We start from the raw sequence: 20,622 nt of genomic DNA, 5'->3' as shown, positions 1-20,622 counted from the left end.
AAACTAACCTACACTGTAGCACTCGACACTTTATGAACATTGTTACTGAGACGAAAGTTAAGTTTACTCTATTATTACTAGATCTGGTATGTCATAAATGTCTAGATGTACACTTTATGAACATTGTTACTGAGACGAAAGTTAAGTTTACTCTATTATTGAGATCTGGTATGTCTAGAGATGTAACATTACTGTCTATGTACACATCATGTCTAGATGTACACTTTATGAACATTGTTACTGAGACGAAAGTTAAGTTTACTCTATTATTACTAGATCTGGTATGTCATAAATGTCTAGATGTACACTTTATGAACATTGTTACTGAGACGAAAGTTAAGTTTACTCTATTATTGAGATCTGGTATGTCTAGAGATGTAACATTACTGTCTATGTACACATCATGTCTAGATGTACACTTTATGAACATTGTTACTGAGACGAAAGTTAAGTTTACTCTATTATTACTAGATCTGGTATGTCTAGATGTAACATTACTGTCTATTTACAAGTTTACTCTATTATTACATGTCATAAATGTCTAGATGTAACATTACTGTCTATGTACCTATGTAAACGAGACGAAAGTGAAGTTGAAAATGGTGCGCAGTAGTGCAAATACTTGTCCAGACCACTAATACTTGTCCAGACCGCCTCCAACCCGTCCAGCCTGGCTCTGCGGCTCTGCAGATACCCCCTATTGCTTTCCGTGCACCCCGGTTCTGTTTATAGTCCCCAGCTCAACAAATTATGTGTTTTAAAATATGTTGCGACCGTCGGATTGTTGTTAAAAACGGAGGGATACTAGCTAAGGTGTGCGGGAGTTGGCGTATATAAGTTGATTGCTTTAAAACGGAGAGAAACTTCGTATTTACGCTGTTGTACGGGCTGATGGACGGAAATCTTTGGTTTTAGCCTAACGTATGGGGTGGTGTTCAATTCGCGAGCGGGTAAGGGGCCTACGTAATGTTTAAAGAACAACATCTAAGGTTATGTGGAATTTACAAATCTAGATGTGAAGAAAGATTTTGAAAAGATGTTTTAATTTTCTTTTAAATTAGATAAGTTGCCGATGAGGAATCGTTAAAGGACGTGGCGAGGAGAGATGACGTGTGTTCGCTTCGGGTTTGCGCGATGAGCTCTGGGTATCGTAGTTTTAGTGTTTAAAGTTATGCCGTGTTTGTGAATGTTAAATGTGGGGAATGTTTGTGCTGCTGTGACACATTAAAGAACAACATCTAAGGTTATGTGGAATTTACAAATCTAGATGTGAAGAAAGATTTTGAAAAGATGTTTTAATTTTCTTTTAAATTAGATAAGTTGCCGATGAGGAATGTTAAAGGACGTGGCGAGGAGAGATGACGTATGTTCGCTTCCGGTTTGCGCGATGAGCTCTGGGTATCGTAGTTTTAGTGTTTAACGTTAAGCAGTGTTTGTGAATGTTAAATGTGGGGAATGTTTGTGCTGCTGTGACACATTAAAGAACAACATCTAAGGTTATGTGGAATTTACAAATCTAGATGTGAAGAAAGATTTTGAAAAGATGTTTTAATTTTCTGTTAAATTAGATAAGTTGCCGGATAAATTGCGATATTTTTACCGGAAGTGGTCACGGACTCACGGCTTCTCAAACTACATTGTTCTACCGTCAACAATGTATTGAATGATCGGGAGAAACACACATCAAAATGGGTGAGTAAATAAGCTGACAATATTAGCATAGATGAATAAATAGCTAACGTTATCCAGTTGACATTACAGATCATAGCTTTCATAACGTCAGCTAACGTTAACGAAAGTAGAGTAGGTTTCATGTTAGCTGTACTGGTTGTTCATAGCTTGCTAGCTAGCTAACGTTACCTAACGTTAGTATATCGATAGCCTAATTTAACGTTAGCTATTTATCCATACTCTAACTACAGTAAATGTCTGGATGTAACAGTACTGTATATCTGTATGTCATGATGAATTGAAAATGGGGACCTGATGTAAACAAGACTTTCTATCTCTCTGTTATGCAACCCCAATTAGCAGTTGTTTTTACTGTATTTATTCTGCAATCTTAAATAAACAAATCAAACCTTAGCTAATTTCCCCCCATGATGTGATTGATTGAAAACGTTATTAACAGATTGCAGAATGGGTACAATACAGTACGGCTAAATTCACACAAGTACTAAGGATGCAGTTTATGACATAAAGATATACAGTACTTTGTAAGAAAACGAGATAATAAAAGATATATACATCCGAAGGGGACTATATTATTCTCATGTACAATGAAGTTGTGATATTTTTCTGTATTGTCGCAGTGAAAGGGTTAACCCGTTGGTAGTGTGGTAGTGAAAGGGTGTATGTATCTAGCTTTTTAAATCCATTTCAAGGTACATTCACACACTGTCATACTTTTGTTTCTGAAAGACAACTACTGTTTCATATTGTGTCAGATTCTCAGATAGTGGTCCCCGCCACAACCGTGTCACCTAGTACTTTCTACAAGCTGGGCAATGACTCCTTCAAACTGGTGGCCCAGAAGATGAAGTGGGACGAGGCCAGGAGGCAGTGCCAAGCAGACGACGCATATCTGGCCAATATCCTGAACCCGATAATACAAGCCTTCATTACCCTGCAGATCCACAAGTTATTATCCATAAATTATTATTATTATCTCTGTGTGTGGCGTTAGGCGCTGAGCGTGGCACGAATAAATTATTTTTCAGCCGCTTTTGTATCGTGCATAAGAACACAAATACTCTCGATAATCTATAGTTTATTTGAAAACTATTCATAAATCAGCCGGAAAATGACAATGTGTTTTGTGTATTCCAGTAAATGGCTATTTTCGTGGAATTTCTCTGAAATTACTAGAACTCTCCGAAACTATACTCGTATTCAAAACGGTATAAAACGGAAATGTACTGATGAAAAAACAATCCGTTTTGTACATCTTTGACTGCAAGCAAGTCATTGATAAGCGACGGGTGTATTAGACACATAGCCATAATTTAAGATATAGTTTATGCATTCGCAAATGTGCTCATCCTCCCATTGATTAACGTGGTGGCATCCAAGCGATAAATTGTCATATCCGGCTGGCAACCAATGTGTTAACCCTTTCACTGCCACACGACAGAAGGTTAACCCTTTACTATCACGCAACCGACGGCGATGCTCCATCATTAGCTCTGCATCCGTGGAGCTAATGATGGAGCATCGCCGTCGGTTGTGTGATAGTAAAGGGCTAACCTTCTGTATTGTCACAGTGAAAGGGTCAAGGACACTGGGTCAGACAGTTGTTTGTTCACAGAGGATCTTGTTCTCTCTTGTGACTTCTCTTTTCTCAGACTGGCGGCCGGTTCAAGTGGGTGGACAACTGGCCTCTTTCCTAGTCAAGTCAAGTCAAGAGTTTTAATTGTCACGGCATACAGGTATACAATGAAATGCGGGTGGTCTTGCCCGCAACGATGTGCAATACAGTGGTACAACATATAATAGAATCCAATAAAAAAAAAAACATAGTGCAATAAACAGGTACAGGTAACATGGTGTGACATCTCGGTATCTGTACATAGTTATTTACAGAGCATGAAGGACATGCTACACCAAATGGGGGAGAAATGAGCCTACAATGAACGACGCCTGTGTCAGGGCTCTACAGTGCGAGCAAATTGCTCGCATATGCCCCTAAAAATATGTGTGTGCGAACCTGCAAAATCAAGTACTCGCACGGCGTGCGAGTGGGGCCGGCGAGTGCAGAGTACAGCCTCATTCGTCCTTTTTTTTTCTCCGCTGCGAGAATCGTTAAAAAACTACAAGTCCCACAGTTCACAGCCGCATAAACGTTCCAATCACAATAGAGTTTCCTGTGGTCACGCGACTGGAAACTGAAAGTAATTTTTAGCGTCAGCATAGATATATCTATGAGCGTCAGTGTCTGAGTCAGACAATACAGCCACTTGTTGCCCATTCATTTTTATTTTGCGCGAAAGATACCGGAGAATGAGAAGTCAGGCGAGGCAGCTCATGTTACAGAGGTGATAGTTAACCAAGATACTGACGCTAGCCAGCATGCTAGCGAGGCTACACCCACTACTACCCCCACTGTAGCACCCAATGTACCCACTGTAGCTAACTAGCTAATGAAGCTACACCCAATGTACCCACTGTAGCTAACGAAGCTACACCCAATGTACCCACTGTAGCTAACGATGCTACACCCACTGGAGCCGGAGGGAAGACATACAAATTTAACGTGAATTGGCTAAACATTTTCCCATGGCTAGAGTTGGAAAACAATGTCATGTTTTGTAAATATTGCAGAAACAGGCAGGCAATACGCCCTTTGTGTCGGGAAACCCGCACCTGAAGAGATTCGGTAGTAAAACACAACGTCTCGCGGCGGCACATCCAGTCATCCAGTGTAGAGATTTGTACATATTGAGAAAGGAGAGACCATCCTTGTGAGTTTGTTTAGCACACACACACAGTGTGGGCCAGTGACTTTGGTGCTATTGCACAGTTCCGTTCCCATTTGAACATGCACATACAGAGTACTACTATACATGTAAATTTATTTTTGTTTAAAAAATGTGAGTTTGTTTTAGGGGTGGGAATCACCAGTTTCATCATGATACGATACGATATCGATTCTTTGGACAACGATACGATATTTGCCGATATCACAAAGTCTCTCACGATACAATACGATACGATTAGATTCAGGTGCCTGCGATCGATATGAGATGATATCATATGCCCATTTAACACAATCAGTAACATTTAGATCAACAAAAAAAAGGTAATGAAAATATCATTTGACATTTGTATTTTTGAGCTCTTCCAGACATTTAAAGGAAAATCAATCTATTGTTTTTAATACAAATAGACCTCCTGTTCACTGTAAAGTGCCACGTTTTTATATATTGAGCTTTAAACTTTAAGCTACATTTTTTGGAACTCAAAACTCACAACCTCCCTCTCCCAAACCGTTCCTACAACAATTTGTTGATGTTGCATGATCATGTATAGGCCTACATTTATTATGTATTATATTGTTTATGTTTAAATAACATTTAAACATCAAACTCCTCTGACCTCATCTGGTCTTTCCAAAGACGCGCGCACACACACACACAGAAAGGGAGAATGCTATGCTGTAACATCTACACACACGGAGCTACTGCTGTTGTTCTTGGGCGGATATGAGACTCGCCACAGGATTTTCAAAATAAGAGTATCGATATGAATCGATCTTATTACATTGCATCGATCCGATTCGATTGTTGATAATTACATCGATGTATCGATCTGGATCGATGTATCGTCCCACCCCTAGTTTGTTTAGCACACACAGTGTGGGCCAGTGACTTTGGTGCTATTGCACAGTTCCGTTCCCATTTGAACATGCACATACAGAGTACTACTATACATGTACATTTATTTTTGTTTAAAAAAATGTGAGTTTGTTAATAAACTCAGTTACTAGAAAAAAATTCACTGTGCTCCTAAATTTCTTTGTGTGCTCCTAAATTTTTTCATTTAGGAGCACCTGTGCCCCTAATGAAAAAGGTTAGCGTAGAGCCCTGTCTACATGGACGTGGACCGAACGTGGAAGACGGCAGCATGCAGCAACAGCCACTACTCTCTCTGCAAGAGGTCACCAGGTCTGAATATCTCTATATGATAATAATAATAATAATAATAATAATAATAATAATAATAATAATAATAATAATAATAACTTAATTTGCATAGCACCTTCACAGCAGTAATGTAGACATAATGGACATAAAATAGACATAGGCATAATATTAGCATGCAATTAGCATAAAATAGTGCAATAGTGCAGTGCAATAAAATCGCTCTAATTTACAGTACAATAATCACTGTGCATGTAATGAGTATAAGTAGCAGAGTGTATTAAAAGGCTACGGTGAACGAGGTACGTATTTAGCTTACTTTTGAAAATATTTAGTGATCTAGCCTAATGTCCATAGGGTGTTCCATGGCTTTGGTGCATCATTCGCAAAGGCTGCCTCCTTGATTTTCTTTTGGCTGTGGTTGGGAACCTTCAATAAACCAGTAGTCATTCATTAATTTGGCCGTCCTCAGACGGGTTCGCCAGTGGAGATTCCAATCATCCCGATCCTCCATACATCCGACCAGTTGCGTAGGGCTCTCCACACCTGCGTCCTTCCTCAGTATGTCTACATATGTTAGCGTGGGACATCCTCTTGGTCGTCGCCCGTGTGTTGGCTCCCAGAGCACTAGCTTGCTAGTCGGAAGTACGTGGTGTCGGTGGCAGTGACCTGCAAGTTTCATCCTCCTGGATGCCACCTTGTCGCTCAGCCTTGGTAGTCCCCCGTACAGATGCTTGTTGGTTACATGCTCATTCAGTACGCAGTTTCCCGCCTGATCTCAAACCTACCGAAGTCGGCCCATGTCACCCCACTTCTTAGGGACCTGCACTGGCTCCCCATTGCTGCACGAATCCGCTTCAAGGCCCTCGACCAGGCATATCGTGTGGCAAAGGGAACCGCTCCCGCCTACCTCCGGTCAATGGTCTCTAACTACACACCCTCAAGACCCCTATACGCTCTGCATCTTCCAGCTGCCTCAGACCTACTCCTATCCAAGCTCCGGGAGGGTCATCAAAGAGAAGCCGCCTATTCTCAGTCCTTGCCCCATAATGGTAGAACGAACTTCCCACCACAGTTAGGACAGCCGAAACTCATCCAATCTTTTGCTGTCGACTAAAGACACACTTCTTCAACCAATATCTGAAATACAATTAATAAATATATCTAACCCTAACTAACCTTACTGTCATGCACTTGTCCTAATATACTAACCCAGTGGTTATTCCTAATACCATTATTTATTGTTAACTTGTACGAAAGGGGTACTAGAACTAGCAAACTCTTCCACACAATTCTCAAACAATGCAAGGGGAATTGAGAACATAATAACTAACATTCTCACATAGCAAGTGAGAAAATGAAGAACAACTGTGAAAATTAAGAACAACTGTATTTCAGCAAATGTACTTCATTCAAACACTCTCTGAATGAACACTCTCCATATCTCTCTCACACTCTCTCCATCTCACACACTCTCTCTCTCTCTCTCTCTCACACATGCACAAAGTGTAACAGGCGAGGGATAATACAGTTCAAACAAATAAGTGTATTTCTCTGTCTTGTCAGATTCTATCTCTCCCCCACTGTGTCTCTCCCTCTCCATCTCTCTCCCCCCTCTCTCTCCTCTTTCTCTCTCCCTCTATCTCCTTCCCTTTCTCTCTCCTTCTCTCTCCCTCTCTCTCCTTCCCTTTCTCTCTCCCTCTCTCTCTTCCCCCTCTCTCTCCCCCTCATTCTGTCTCTCTCACACACACACACACAAATTTTGCGTGGGCTGATCCATAGTGGGCGAGTGCCTGCGGTCAACCGCGGTGGCGATCAAACTAAAATATTTTTATTGTTTGCGGTTAATTTGCGACCTGGTTAGTTAAAATACAAATATAATTAGCATAATACCGCCGATATCCTGCATCAAATCCCGACTCTTTCCAGAGGGATCTTCTTCCAATCAAATAAAGTCTAATCCGACGGCAGTAACAGCATAAGGATGAATGAATAGTGATGTGGATGTAAATCAACAAAACACTTGTAGTTAGGGCTGGGCGATATGGCCTAAATATGATATCACGATATTTTCTGACCTTTCGGCGATACACGATACACATCACGATGTTTTTCTTTTTTACCCCAAACAATTCATTATGAGGCTTACCAAGACAGTATTTGAGTTTGCAAGCTAACATTAAAGACAAAATAAAATACCCATGCATTTAGCATTTTTATATTAGATTTAGATTATTAGATTATATATTGCATATGAGATATTATATGATTTAGATATGAAATATGATGAATTGAAAATGGGGGACCCTGATGTAAACAAGACTAAAGTCTTTCTCTGGTCTGCATCCCCTTAACAATTGTATGTATTGAGCTGTACTGTACCCATTCTGCAATATGTTAAAGTTTTAAATCAATCAATCAATAAATAGCATTTTAGCATTTTTATGAAACTACTGTATATATGTATGTCTCTAAATGTTTTGATGAATTGAAAATGGAGGACCCTTATGTAAAAAAGCCGAAAGTCTTTTTCTGGTCTTCATCCTCCTGTACTGTATTGTACCCATTCTGCAACCTTTTAATACAGTTTTCATTCATTCATTCTGACGGAAACATAATCATTTTGATTGACAGTCGAGTCTGCCAATGACGTCACACCGCTTGCACCCGCCCTGCTGTTCTTAGCACCAATCGGCAAGCGTTTGACTTCCTGAATGTCCCGTGTGCTAAACATCAACAAAGCTACTAACGTTAGCTCCCCGCGGCCGTCGAGTAGGAGACCAGTGCTTGACTAAATGAGGCATAATGATTTTACTACAACGAATGTTATAATAAAAGCCTTTCCATACATCTGTCTGATTGAAAACTTTATTAACAGACCGCGGAATGGGCATATCTCAGCACAGGCTGAGATATGAACGAGTAACGTGTGGACAGATTGACGCGACACAATCCTCTTGGGCAAAACATCACGATATCCACGATACGTTGAAAAAGTGTATCGTTAATGAACTGTACCCGATATTTATATAATATCGTCATATCGCCCAGCCCTACTTGTAGTCCATTCTAGAAGTGACGGAAGGCTTTGAGAAACGAGTGTTCAGTCGCTCGGTATAGTGTGTGGCTACTTACCAGCTTTCGCTATGCGAAACTTAATTTAGTCTCTTGAAACCTGTTTTTTCATGCATTAGTATTATCTCATCCCGATTCTCCTTATTTCAGGTGAGTGGCACTGGATCGACAACAGCGTCGTGGACTACACCAACTGGAAAGTCGGGTATCTCATGATGCAGCAGTTAAGGTGTTGATACCATTCAGCACCACATATCTGTGTGAAGCTGGCTTTTCATCCATGACGGCTCTGAAAACAAAATATAGGGCCAAGTTGAGCCTTGAGGATGACATGCGTGTTGCCTTGTCAAAGATCTCCCCACGTATTGACCGTATTATTAGCCGGCAGCAGCAGACCTCGCATTGAGCTAGAAATTTCCACTGAGTGAACTAGTGCTTATTTTCTGTATTTATTTATATTTTTTGAGAAATGGTAACTTGGTGATCCTTTTCTGTATTTAAAAAGAATACATGATTTTCTGTTTTTGAGAAATGGTCAAACTTATCCAAATATGCTATTTGTATGGAGAACAGTGCAGTGCAGCTGCAACAGATAGCACTTTAGTGATCCTTTTCTGTATTTAAAAAAAATACATGATTTTCTGTTTTTGAGAAATGGTCACACTTATCCAAATATGCTATTTTTATGGAAAAGTGTGCAGCTGCATGTGCAGCTGCAACAGATAGCACTTTAGTGATAATTTTCTGTAATTATTAATGCTATTTGATTTACTAATAACTACAAGCAGTGTAATGTCAACAGTACTAAGCCATTTAGACCTGAAACACCTGTTAATAATGCATTATATAGCCTGCATATACACACAAATGTGTTTCCCTGTTTCTTAAATAAACATTATTTTGAAAGCAAGCACTTTTGTCATCATTGTAGCAAAAAAGACAGGACCGGAAAAGTCTTTATCGTATGTAGGGGTGACCCCCCCCCCCCCCCCCCCCCCCCCCAACCACCTCCAATGTACAGTTCCCCCCCCCACCCCACCTACCCAACCTCCTCCAATGTACAGTTTCTACGTCAAATGTATATACTCTCTTTTCTGGACTATTTTTGTATCACAAACGGTACTGTATTTGCAAATCTGGTAAATCTGGTATGTCATAAATGTATAGATGTAGCAGTACTGTCTATCTGTGTGTCATGTATGTCATATATGTCCTGATGAATTGAAAATGGGGGACCCTGATGTAAACAAGACGAAAGCCTTTCTCTGGTCTGCATCCCCTTAACAATTGTGTGTATTGAGCTGTACTGTACTGTACCCATTCTGCAATATGTTAATACAGTTTTCAATCAATCATTCGGTCATGTTGCATTGCAACTACCGCCCTGTTTCTATTCTTATCTCCATCTCGAAAGTCATGGAAAAAATAGTCTACGAACAGGTCGAAAAGTACCTAGCGGAAAAAAATCTAATCTACGAATTCCAATCTGGCTTCAGAACATCCCACTCCACTGACACATTGATTGATTGAAAAGTTTATTAACAGATTGCAGAATGGGTACAGTACAGCTCAATACATACAATTGTTAAGGGGATGCAGACCAGAGAAAGACTTTCGTCTTGTTTACATCAGGGTCCCCCATTTTCATTCATTCATCATCAATTCACCTGCTCTATTTGAACGACCACATCAAACAAGAGGTGGACGCAGGCAAATACTGCGGCATGGTCATGCTGGACCTACAAAAGGCCTTCGACACTGTCAATCACTCCATTCTGATTGAGTGAGCTGGATGCAATCCTACCTGCAGCTGTGTTTGTCGACGGTGACTTGAAATGCAAAGCAGTTGAATATATATATATTCCATGAAATATGACAGAATCAACAGACGAATATTTATGTGGCGATAAAATACAAGACTTTGAATGCGATATCGACCCAGAAAGACGTGTTTAATTCCATTGAAGCCAATTGTAATTATTATACGGAGTAACAATTTAGTGAATGTATAGTATTAGATAACACATTTTCGTTAATACATTTCAAGGGGGGTCTATGTAGAAGACGTCAATGCTGCTTACAATACTTTTTTGAATATCTATCGGACACTTTACGATAGGCACTGCCCAATGGTTCAACATAAACAAAAAAGTAATGACAATAGAAAACCAAAGTGGTTAGAGAATGCATGTAAAAAGAAAAACAAACTATAGAGATTTGATCAAATGTAGAAAAAAGGCTGCTGAAACTAAATACAAAGTGTATAAGAATAAGTTAGTATTCATTATGAGATGGGCCAAGAAAGATTATTACAATAGATTGTTAGGCGGAAATAAAAACAATAAATAAGGTAATGGGAAATAAATCAGCGTCCATAAAAATGCCTAGCCATTTCATTAGTAATAGTAAGACTATAAAAAACATGAATGAGGTGGTTAATGAATTCAACAATTTTTTTGTGAATGTGGGGCCAAATCTGGCAGATGCCATTCAAAAACACGATGAACCATTACAGGAAGGATGGAGAGGAGATAGTAAAGTACTGCAGTCTATGTTTTTGGGAAATGTCAGTGAAGCAGAAATCATATCCATTGTATCAAAGTCAAAGAATAAGACATCCATTGACAGTGATGGGATAATAATAATTTTATTTGTATAGCACTTTTCATACAGAGGTTGCAGTTCAAAGTGCTTCACAACAGTAGAACATACAGGCATAAGCAAGCATAAAAAAATTATAAGAACATTTAAATACAAAGAGATAGAGATACAGTAATACAAATCTAGTCCCTTTGCAGGTTGATGTGAACACAACATGCAAAGAACATGCAATACAAAGATAATAAACATACATACTAATTGTGTAGTAGTTATTATTATTGTATTAATATTCTACAGTATCGGCAGATCGCTGCCATCTCAAATGAATCTTCTGTACATCCCTGCAAGAAAGCCATTGAGAATATATATACTGTGTTATTTAATTTATTTAATCCATATGTGTTGTCTGGAAGCACTTTGCCGTATTCTATTATAATATTTTTTTTGTTTGTGTTTTATGTTACATACGTCTGGTGGCAATCAATTTCCCCCTTTGGGGATTAATACAGTATATTCTCTCAAATCATTTTCAATTCTCCGTTTTCTATCAACAAATCTCGCATATCCTTGTCAGACAGATTGCCATACATGTCCTATTACATTCTAACATTTCTCTACTCTACTACTGTAACGTTGAATCTTGAGACACAACTATATTTGAAAGGAACTGCAAACTTGAACCACGGCCGTGACGTATGTTCGCTTCCGGTTTGCGCGATGAGTTACTGTATAAACGGTTTCCATCTAGTCCCTTTGCAGGTTGATGTGAACACAACATGCAAAGAACATGCAATACAAAGATAATAAACGTACATACTAATTGTGTAGTAGTTAGTTATTATTATTAAACACTAAAACTACGATACCCAGAGCTCATTGCGCAAACCGGAAGCGAACATACGTCAACTTTCCTCGCCACGTCCTTTAACTATTCCTCACCGGCAACTTATCTAATTTAAAAGAAAATTAAAACATATTTTCAAAATCTTTCTTCACATCTAGATTTGTAAATTCCACATAACCTTAGATGTTGTTCTTTAAACATTACGTAGGCCCCTTACCCGCTCGCGAATTGAACGCCACCCCATACGTTAGGCTAAAACCAAGGATTTTCGTCCATCAGCCCGTTTTAAACAGCGTAAATACGACATTTCTCTCCGTTCTTAAAGCAATCAACTTATATACGCCAACTCCCCCACACCTTAGCTAGTATCCCTCCGTTTTTAACAACAATCCGACGGTCGCAACATATTTTAAAACACAGTTTGTTTAGCTGGGGACTATAAACAGAACCGGTGTATCCGTATTTCTGTATGCCTACCTAGCCCTGCCCCCAGACTTCAGAATTACCCACTATATATTATATTCTCAATGGCTTTCTTGTTGCAGGGATGTACAGAAGATTCATTTGAGATGGCAGCGATCTGCCGATACTGTAGAATATTAATACAATAATAATAACTAACTACTACACAATTAGTATGTACGTTTATTATCTTTGTATTGCATGTTGTGTTCACATCAACCTGCAAAGGGACTATAATATGGAAACCGTTTATACAGTAACTCATCGCGCAAACCGGAAGCGAATATACGTCATCTTTCCTCGCCACGTCCTTTAACTATTCCTCACCGGCAACTTATCTAATTTAAAAGAAAATTAAAACATCTTTTCAAAATCTTTCTTCACATCTAGATTTGTAAATTCCACATAACCTTAGATGTTGTTCTTTAAACATTACGTAGGCCCCTTACCCGCTCGCGAATTGAACGCCACCCATACGTTAGGCTAAAACCAAAGATTTTCGTCCATCAGCCCGTTTTAAACAGCGTAAATACGACATTTCTCTCCGTTCTTAAAGCAATCAACTTATATACGCCAACTCCCCCACACCTTAGCTAGTATCCCTGCGTTTTTAACAACAATCCGACGGTCGCAACATATTTTAAAACACATAATATTAGCTAAAACCAAAGATTTTCGTCCATCAGCCCGTTTTAAACAGCGTAAATACGACATTTCTCTCCGTTCTTAAAGCAATCAACTTATATACGCCAACTCCCCCACACCTTAGCTTGTATCCCTCCGTTTTTAACAACAATCCAAGGTCGCAACATATTTTAAAACACATAATTTGTTGAGCTGGGGACTATAAACAGATCCAGGGTGCACGGAAAGGGCTGTAGCGTATTTCTGTATGCCTAGCCCTGCCCCCAGACTTCAGAATGACCCAATCAAATGTGCCCTGTCATTGAAATGCAAATACCAGCATCTGCGTCATGTACCACGCCCCTAGACGTCCGCCCCCAGACGTTGCTACTCATCTCAGCTAGTTCATTCGCAGGTTGCGAATGAACTAGCTGGGTACCCAACTAGCTCATTCGCAAAGATGACCTAGCTAGCTGGGTACCCAGCTAGCTAATGTGTCTTTGCGAATGAACTAGCTGGGTACCTAGCTAGTTCATTCGCAAGGATCATTTTGCGAATGAACTAGCTGGGTACCCAACTAGTTCATTCGCAAAGATGACCTAGCTAGCTGGGTACCCAGCTAGTTCATTCGCAAGGATCATTTTGCGAATGAGCTAGTTGGGTACCCAACTAGCTCATTCGCAAAGATGACCTAGCTAGCTGGGTACCTAGCTAGCTCATTCGCAAAGACAAATTTGCGAATGAGCTAGCTCACTACCTAGGTTGCAAATGTGTCAGCTAGCTGGGTACCCAGCTAGCTAGGTAGCACGTGTCTTAGCTAGTTAACTAGCCGGCTTTGTCCCATAGGCTTTACACCCAATTTTGCCTCAGCTAGTAGCTAGCTCATTCGCAAAATGGTCCTTGCGAATGAGCTAGCTGGGTACCCAGCTAGCTGACACATTAGCTAGCTGGGTACCCAGCTAGCTCATTCGCAAGGACCATTTTGCGAATGAACTAGCTGGGTACCCAACTAGTTCATTCGCAAAGATGACCTAGCTAGCTGGGTACCCAGCTAGTTCATTCGCAAGGATCATTTTGCGAATGAACTAGCTGGGTACCCAACTAGTTCATTCGCAAAGATGACCTAGCTAGCTGGGTACCCAGCTAGTTCATTCGCAAGGATCATTTTGCGAATGAGCTAGTTGGGTACCCAGCTAGTTCATTCGCAAAGATGACCTAGCTAGCTGGGTACCCAGCTAGTTCATTCGCAAGGATCATTTTGCGAATGAGCTAGTTGGGTACCCAGCTAGTTCATTCGCAACCTGCGAATGAACTAGCTGGGATGAGTAGCAACGTCTGGGGGCGGACGTCTAGGGGCGTGGTACATGACGTAGCTGCTGGTATTTGCATTTCAATGATAGGGCACATTTGATTGGGTCATTCTGAAGTCTGGGGGCAGGGCTAGGCATACAGAAATACGCTACAGCCCTTTCCATGCACCCTGGTTCTGTTTATAGTCCCCAGCTCAACAAATTATGTGTTTTAAAATATGTTGCGACCTTGGATTGTTGTTAAAAACGGAGGGATACTAGCTAAGGTGTGCGGGAGTTGGCGTATATAAGTTGATTGCTTTAAAACGGAGAGAAATGTCGTATTTACGCTGTTTAAAACGGGCTGATGGACGAAAATCTTTGGTTTTAGCTAATATTATGCGTTTTAAAATATGTTGCGACCGTCGGATTGTTGTTAAAAACGCAGGGCTACTAGCTAAGGTGTGCGGGAGTTGGCGTATATATGTTGATTGCTTTAAGAACGGAGAGAAATGTCGTATTTACGCTGTTTAAAACGGGCTGATGGACGAAAATCTTTGATTTTAGCTAATATTATGCGTTTTAAAATATGTTGCGACCGTCGGATTGTTGTTAAAAACGCAGGGATACTAGCTAAGGTGTGCGGGAGTTGGCGTATATAAGTTGATTGCTTTAAGAACGGAGAGAAATGGCGTATTTACGCTGTTTAAAACGGGCTGATGGACGAAAATCTTTGGTTTTAGCCTAACGTATGGGGTGGCGTTCAATTCGCGAGCGGGTAAGGGGCCTACGTAATGTTTAAAGAACAACATCTAAGGTTATGTGGAATTTACAAATCTAGATGTGAAGAAAGATTTTGAAAAGATGTTTTAATTTTCTTTTAAATTGGATAAGTTGCCGGTGAGGAATAGTTAAAGGACGTGGCGAGGAAAGATGACGTATATTCGCTTCCGGTTTGTGCGATGAGCTCTGGGTATCGTAGTTTTAGTGTTTAACGAAGACCACTACACTTCCGCGTTACATTGAAATCGGGGAGGAGATTGCGGGGGGAGCATATGAATGAATGTGGACGAGAGCCGTGATGTAAGTGGTTGCCGATACGGCTGTGGGGGTGCTAGAGACATGATCGAATAGACGTTTATGCGCCTCGCTCTCCTGAACACGGCGTGACCCATAACTAATCGATCAGAACTAAATCGGCAGAGAAAAAGCCCATTTTAAAGCACCTATTCCGCATGGACATGCGCAGAGTGCCCATGGAGTCTGGACGACGCGAGATGACGCTCGAATGAATGTGGACTGTTCTATCAGAGGGGGGAGCTTCGGTGGCCAATGTCCTTTCAGCCGAACAGGATAATGAAAAAATGATCCCACTAAATGGCCAGACGCGTCTTATGGCGACATCTACAATTACCTCATTGAGTCTCCAGGTAGACTAATGTTTATATTTAAGTGCAGCGGTCTGTAGCCACTTACATGACCATCGAAGCTCCCCCCTCTGATGGATATAAATATTGTCCACATTCATTCATAATCCAATGTACAGTGTTGTTTGTACAGTTGTACAGTGTCCCCCACCCACCCCTCCTACCCAACCCCCCCCCCCCCCCCCACTCCTACCCAACATATTGTTTTCTGAATGATATTTACTATTATAGATGTTGCATTAAGTTTAAGTAGAATTAACAATTCCCCCCCAAAATCTATCTACTTTCTCTAAATATCTCTCATGTATCTCTGTACATGTCAAAATACTTCCCAAAGGTCAGTGAATACCATGATCACAACACCAGAGGGAGCTCCACAAATCATGTAAAACCCAGATTCGGCTCAAACAAGGGACTAAACACGTTTAGCAATTATGCCACATCAATGTGGAACGCCCTACCCAAAGCTGTAAAGGAATGTGAATCACTACCCACTTTCAATAACACTCTCAAAAAACACCTACGGGAGACTGCAATTCGAAACTGGCCCCTACAAATGTCCTAACCCAGTTGTACAATAAATGACCAAGTATGGCTTTGTCAGTATTCCAATGTACAGTGTACAATGTGTGTGTCCCCCCCACCTCCAATGTACAGCCCCCACCCAACCTCCTCCAATGTAGTTTCTACGTCAAATACACTCTTTTTCTGGACACTTTTGTATCACAAACAGTACTGTATTTGCAAATCTGATATGTCATAAATGTATAGATGTACTGTCTATCTGTATGTCATATATGTTATGATGAATTGAAAATGGGGAACCCTGATGTAAACAAGACGAAAGTCTTTCTCTGGTCTGCAACCCCTTAACAATTGTATGTATTGAGCTGTACTGTACTGTACCCATTCTGCAATCTGTTAATAAACTTTTCAATCAATCAATCAATCAAGAGGCTCTATTGTTATGCCTTATTGCCCAACATTACAAAATTGATTATTCTTATTTATACTAACAATGACTAAATTCACACCATTCAAAAGTGTCATTATCACTGTTTTGTTTAGCTAGAATACCTGCACCACAATATAATTTGTGAATTATTAGCCCACTCACCCCCCACAGAGGTGATAAGAGGCATTGAGTTTCAAAAACACACAAATTATTCAAGAACATGCTTGTCAGAGGATGGTTTATTAATCCAGAAATTGTAAGAATTCTATTTACATGATCTATTATGCCAGTAATACTCTCAGTATTCATTCAGTGTACTCATGCATTCACAGGAATATTGTTAATTGTTCAATATATATATACAAAAAAAATGTAATTGTTTAATTTGGGTTAACCTTCTGTCGTGTGGCAGTGAAAGGGTTAAGTGGCACTTTGGTAATTCACATGTAAAATAGAGTGGTTATTTGTGCTTGACAGGTGAACGCCGAACGCTGCCTAGTCAAAGCAAGTCTGAAATAATGTGAAAAAGAGTTCCAGTAAAAGCATTGTAAAAAGTATTTTTATTTTGCTGTTTAAAATATATTTTCTCTTGACGTTTCTTTTTATGAAGGAGAGCATGGCGCTGTAATATTATTTAAAGGCACTTAATGCCATTGTAAAATTAAGTGGGAGTGTTGTAATATTATTTAAAGGGACTTGAATGCCATTGTAAAATTAAGTGAGAGTGTTGTAATACAGTACTTTTACCTTACCACTAGATGGCACTATCAGTCACTCTCTTTTTTTTTTTTGCTGCTTAGGCACTCTTTCGAAGTTGGTTTTCGGTTAGAGTTTGTCTTAGAGCATGGCGATAGAACGCCATGATATTCTGTACCCGCAAAAAGCTAAAACAAAAGGCTGGCTGTCACAAAACAGTCACATCTAGAGACCTCAAAACCTACTCTAGCGAGGCCTTTAACCTTGAACTGGAGAGCCTGGACTGGTCAGATGAGCTCAATGGTACACTGGTTGAAGAAACATGGCTTGGCTTCAAAACCAAATTCTCAACAATACTAAACAACATGGCCCCCCTAAGAACCACCAGGGTAAAAAATTGCGCTGAGCCGTGGATGCACACTGAAATACTGACCGTAAAAGTAAAAGTCAGTCAAAGCTTACCAAAAGCACAAGCAGTGAACTCCAAGCCCATGTGACTGAACTCAAACTAGAAAGAAACAGACTAAGAAATGACGTAAACTCCATGATAAAAACTGCAAAAAGAAATCATCAATGACAAAACTGAGGAAAACAAAAATAAACCACATGAACTTTTTAAATTACTCAATAATCAACTAGGCTGCAGTAAAAAACTTAAAATCAGGTTCTCAAACATAAACATAAAGACGGACAACACGCTCATCACAGACAAACTGGATGTAGCCAATTACTTAAACACTTTCTTCACAAACATAGCCACAACACTGATAAACAAACTACCCTCCCACTCAGGGCAGTATGGGGTAGAACACATAGTAGCATACTACAAGAACCTAGGCGTCCACAAAGACGATTTCAAACTGGAAATGGTAACTATACAGATGAGGTACTCAAAAAACTGAGCGCCCTCCAACCGAACAAGGCCACTGGCCATGACAACATCCCCTCCAAATTCCTCAGAGACTCAGCAGCCGCCATCACCCCAGTCATCACACACATAATAAACCTCTCCATAAAACAGGGACACGTCCCCAAGGACTTCAAAATTGCGAGAGTAACACCCCTGCACAAAAAGGGCAGCAAATTAGACCCAGGCAACTACCGCCCTGTTTCTATCCTTACATCCATCTCGAAAGTCATGGAAAAAATAGTATACGAACAGGTCGAAAAGTACCTCGCGGATAAAAATCTAATCTACGAATTCCAATCTGGATTCAGAACATCCCACTCCACTGACACATGCCTTCTCTATTTGAACGACCACATCAAGCAAGAGGTGGACGGGGGCAAATACTGCGGCATGGTCATGCTGGACCTACAAAAGGCCTTCGACACTGTCAATCACACCATTCTGATTGACAAGCTAAAAGCAATTGGTTTTGATAGTCTATCAGTGAGCTGGATGCAATCCTACCTGGAGGGGAGAGAGCAGATGGTGGAGGTAAACGGTACCCTACCCCCCCCCCCCCTCACAGTAAGCTGTGGTGTTCCACAAGGAAGCATACTAGGTCTGCTACTGTTCCTAATTTATGCAAATGACATGTCGTCAGCTTGTGACTGCAACTTGTTCCTTTTTGCGGACGACTCAGCCCTGCTGGTCTCTGACAAGAACAAGTTACAGGTTGAAAAAACCCTCAGCTCAGAACTAGGCAAAATCTGCATATGGCTTGCCGACAACAAACTATCATTACACATGGGCAAAACAGAGTCCATTCTCTTCGGTTCAAATAACAAACTCAGCAAGACCGACGGCTTCTCAGTTACAGTGAAAATGGATTGAAAATGGGGGACCCTGATGTAAACAAGACGAAAGTCTTTCTCTGGTCTGCATCCCCTTAACAATTGTGTGTATTGAGCTGTACTGTATTGTACCCATTCTGCAATCTGTTAATAAAGTAATAATCAGAGTAGGGGTTAGAGAGGGGAGAATGGAAGGTGAGGATCAGGGGTTTAGAAAAGGGCATTTGTCAGTAGAGGAAGTACAGGAGGAGAAAGAGAGGGTGTGGGGGGAGAAGTTGGAGATAGTGGCATTTGTGACAAGAGTAGTGAATACAATAGTGATGGTTAGCAGTAGGACAGAGAGGTTAAAGTTAGTAGTTGAAGCAGCAGTACTAGACATGGGTATGAAGGGGTTGACAATGGGGCAAGTATCAAGGGAGTTAGGGAAGTTAGGGAAGAAGGTTGTTGTGAGTGATCAAGTAAGAGAGTTAGGGAAGGTGGTGGTGAGTGTTCAAAAAGGCCAGAGTCAGCCCGCAGGAGGCAATGAATGACTCATAGATTAGGTTTGGATAGGGTGGTGATGGTGATGTTAGGGATGGGGTTTTTGTTTTGTGTGTTATGGGGTTGAATGGATTGTATGCAATCCTATACCTGGAGGGGAGAGAACAGATGGTAGAGGTAAACGGTACTCTACCCCCCCCCCCCCCCCTCACAGTGAGCTGTGGTGTTCCACAAGGAAGCATACTAGGACCGCTACTCTTCCTAATTTATGCAAATGACATGTCGTCAGCCTGTGACTGCAACTTGTTCCTGTTTGCGGACGACTCAGCCCTGCTGGTCTCTGACAAGAACAAGTTGCAGGTTGAAAAAACCCTCAGCACGGAACTAGGCAAAATCCGTAAATGCCCAAAACCCCCACTACCTCCTAATAGACAGTCTCCTCCCCACCGCATGTATATATTCCCTCCCCGCCGTATGTATTTCTCTCCCACCCACCCACCCCCTCCTAATGTACAGTCCCCTCCCCATCATATATACTCTGTCAGGATCTAGGGGTAACAGTACTGTATATTTGAATACCGTTTATGTCACAAATGTATCAGTACTAAATACCTATATGTCCCTATGCCATAAATGTCATGTATGTTGTGTATGTCATAAATGTCTATATGAATTGAAAATGGGGGACCCTGATGGAAACAAGACAAACGTCTTTCTCTGGTCTGCATCCCCTTAACAATTGTGTGTATTGAGCTGAATGAATGAATGAATGAAAACTTTATTAACAGAT

The 20,622-nt window shown here is 40.6% G+C and overlaps 2 protein-coding genes across 5 annotated transcripts in view; both read left to right on the top strand.

Annotated features, from left to right (window-relative positions):
• LOC311233915 (ribosomal protein S6 kinase-related protein-like) overlaps positions 1-20,622 on the top strand; it is a gene marked incomplete at both ends in the record, with an annotated part of 105,570 nt that overhangs the window by 68,155 nt on the left and 16,793 nt on the right. The gene's annotated exons all lie outside the window — the stretch shown is intronic.
• Positions 949-9,569, top strand: LOC311233922 (macrophage mannose receptor 1-like). Of its 4 annotated transcripts, none has more exons than XR_014620043.1 (5): positions 949-1,692; positions 2,448-2,640; positions 3,345-3,428; positions 5,569-5,663; positions 8,865-9,569. XR_014620043.1 is itself a non-coding variant. In XM_084338378.1 (4 exons), the coding sequence occupies exons 1-4, from the start codon at positions 1,689-1,691 to the stop codon at positions 8,866-8,868; spliced, it is 285 nt and encodes a 94-aa protein (XP_084194504.1). In that variant the 5' UTR covers positions 949-1,688; the 3' UTR covers positions 8,869-9,569. The 4 variants fall into 4 exon arrangements, 1 of the variants encoding a protein (XP_084194504.1); XR_014620044.1 differs by having other exon boundaries at positions 5,543-5,655; XR_014620045.1 differs by having other exon boundaries at positions 5,543-5,663.

This window comes from Notolepis coatsorum, assembly GCF_963971535.1.
Source record: "Notolepis coatsorum genome assembly, contig: SUPER_8_unloc_1, whole genome shotgun sequence".
Taxonomy (NCBI): domain Eukaryota; kingdom Metazoa; phylum Chordata; class Actinopteri; order Aulopiformes; family Paralepididae; genus Notolepis; species Notolepis coatsorum.
This window is presented reverse-complemented; position numbering and strand designations above follow the sequence as displayed.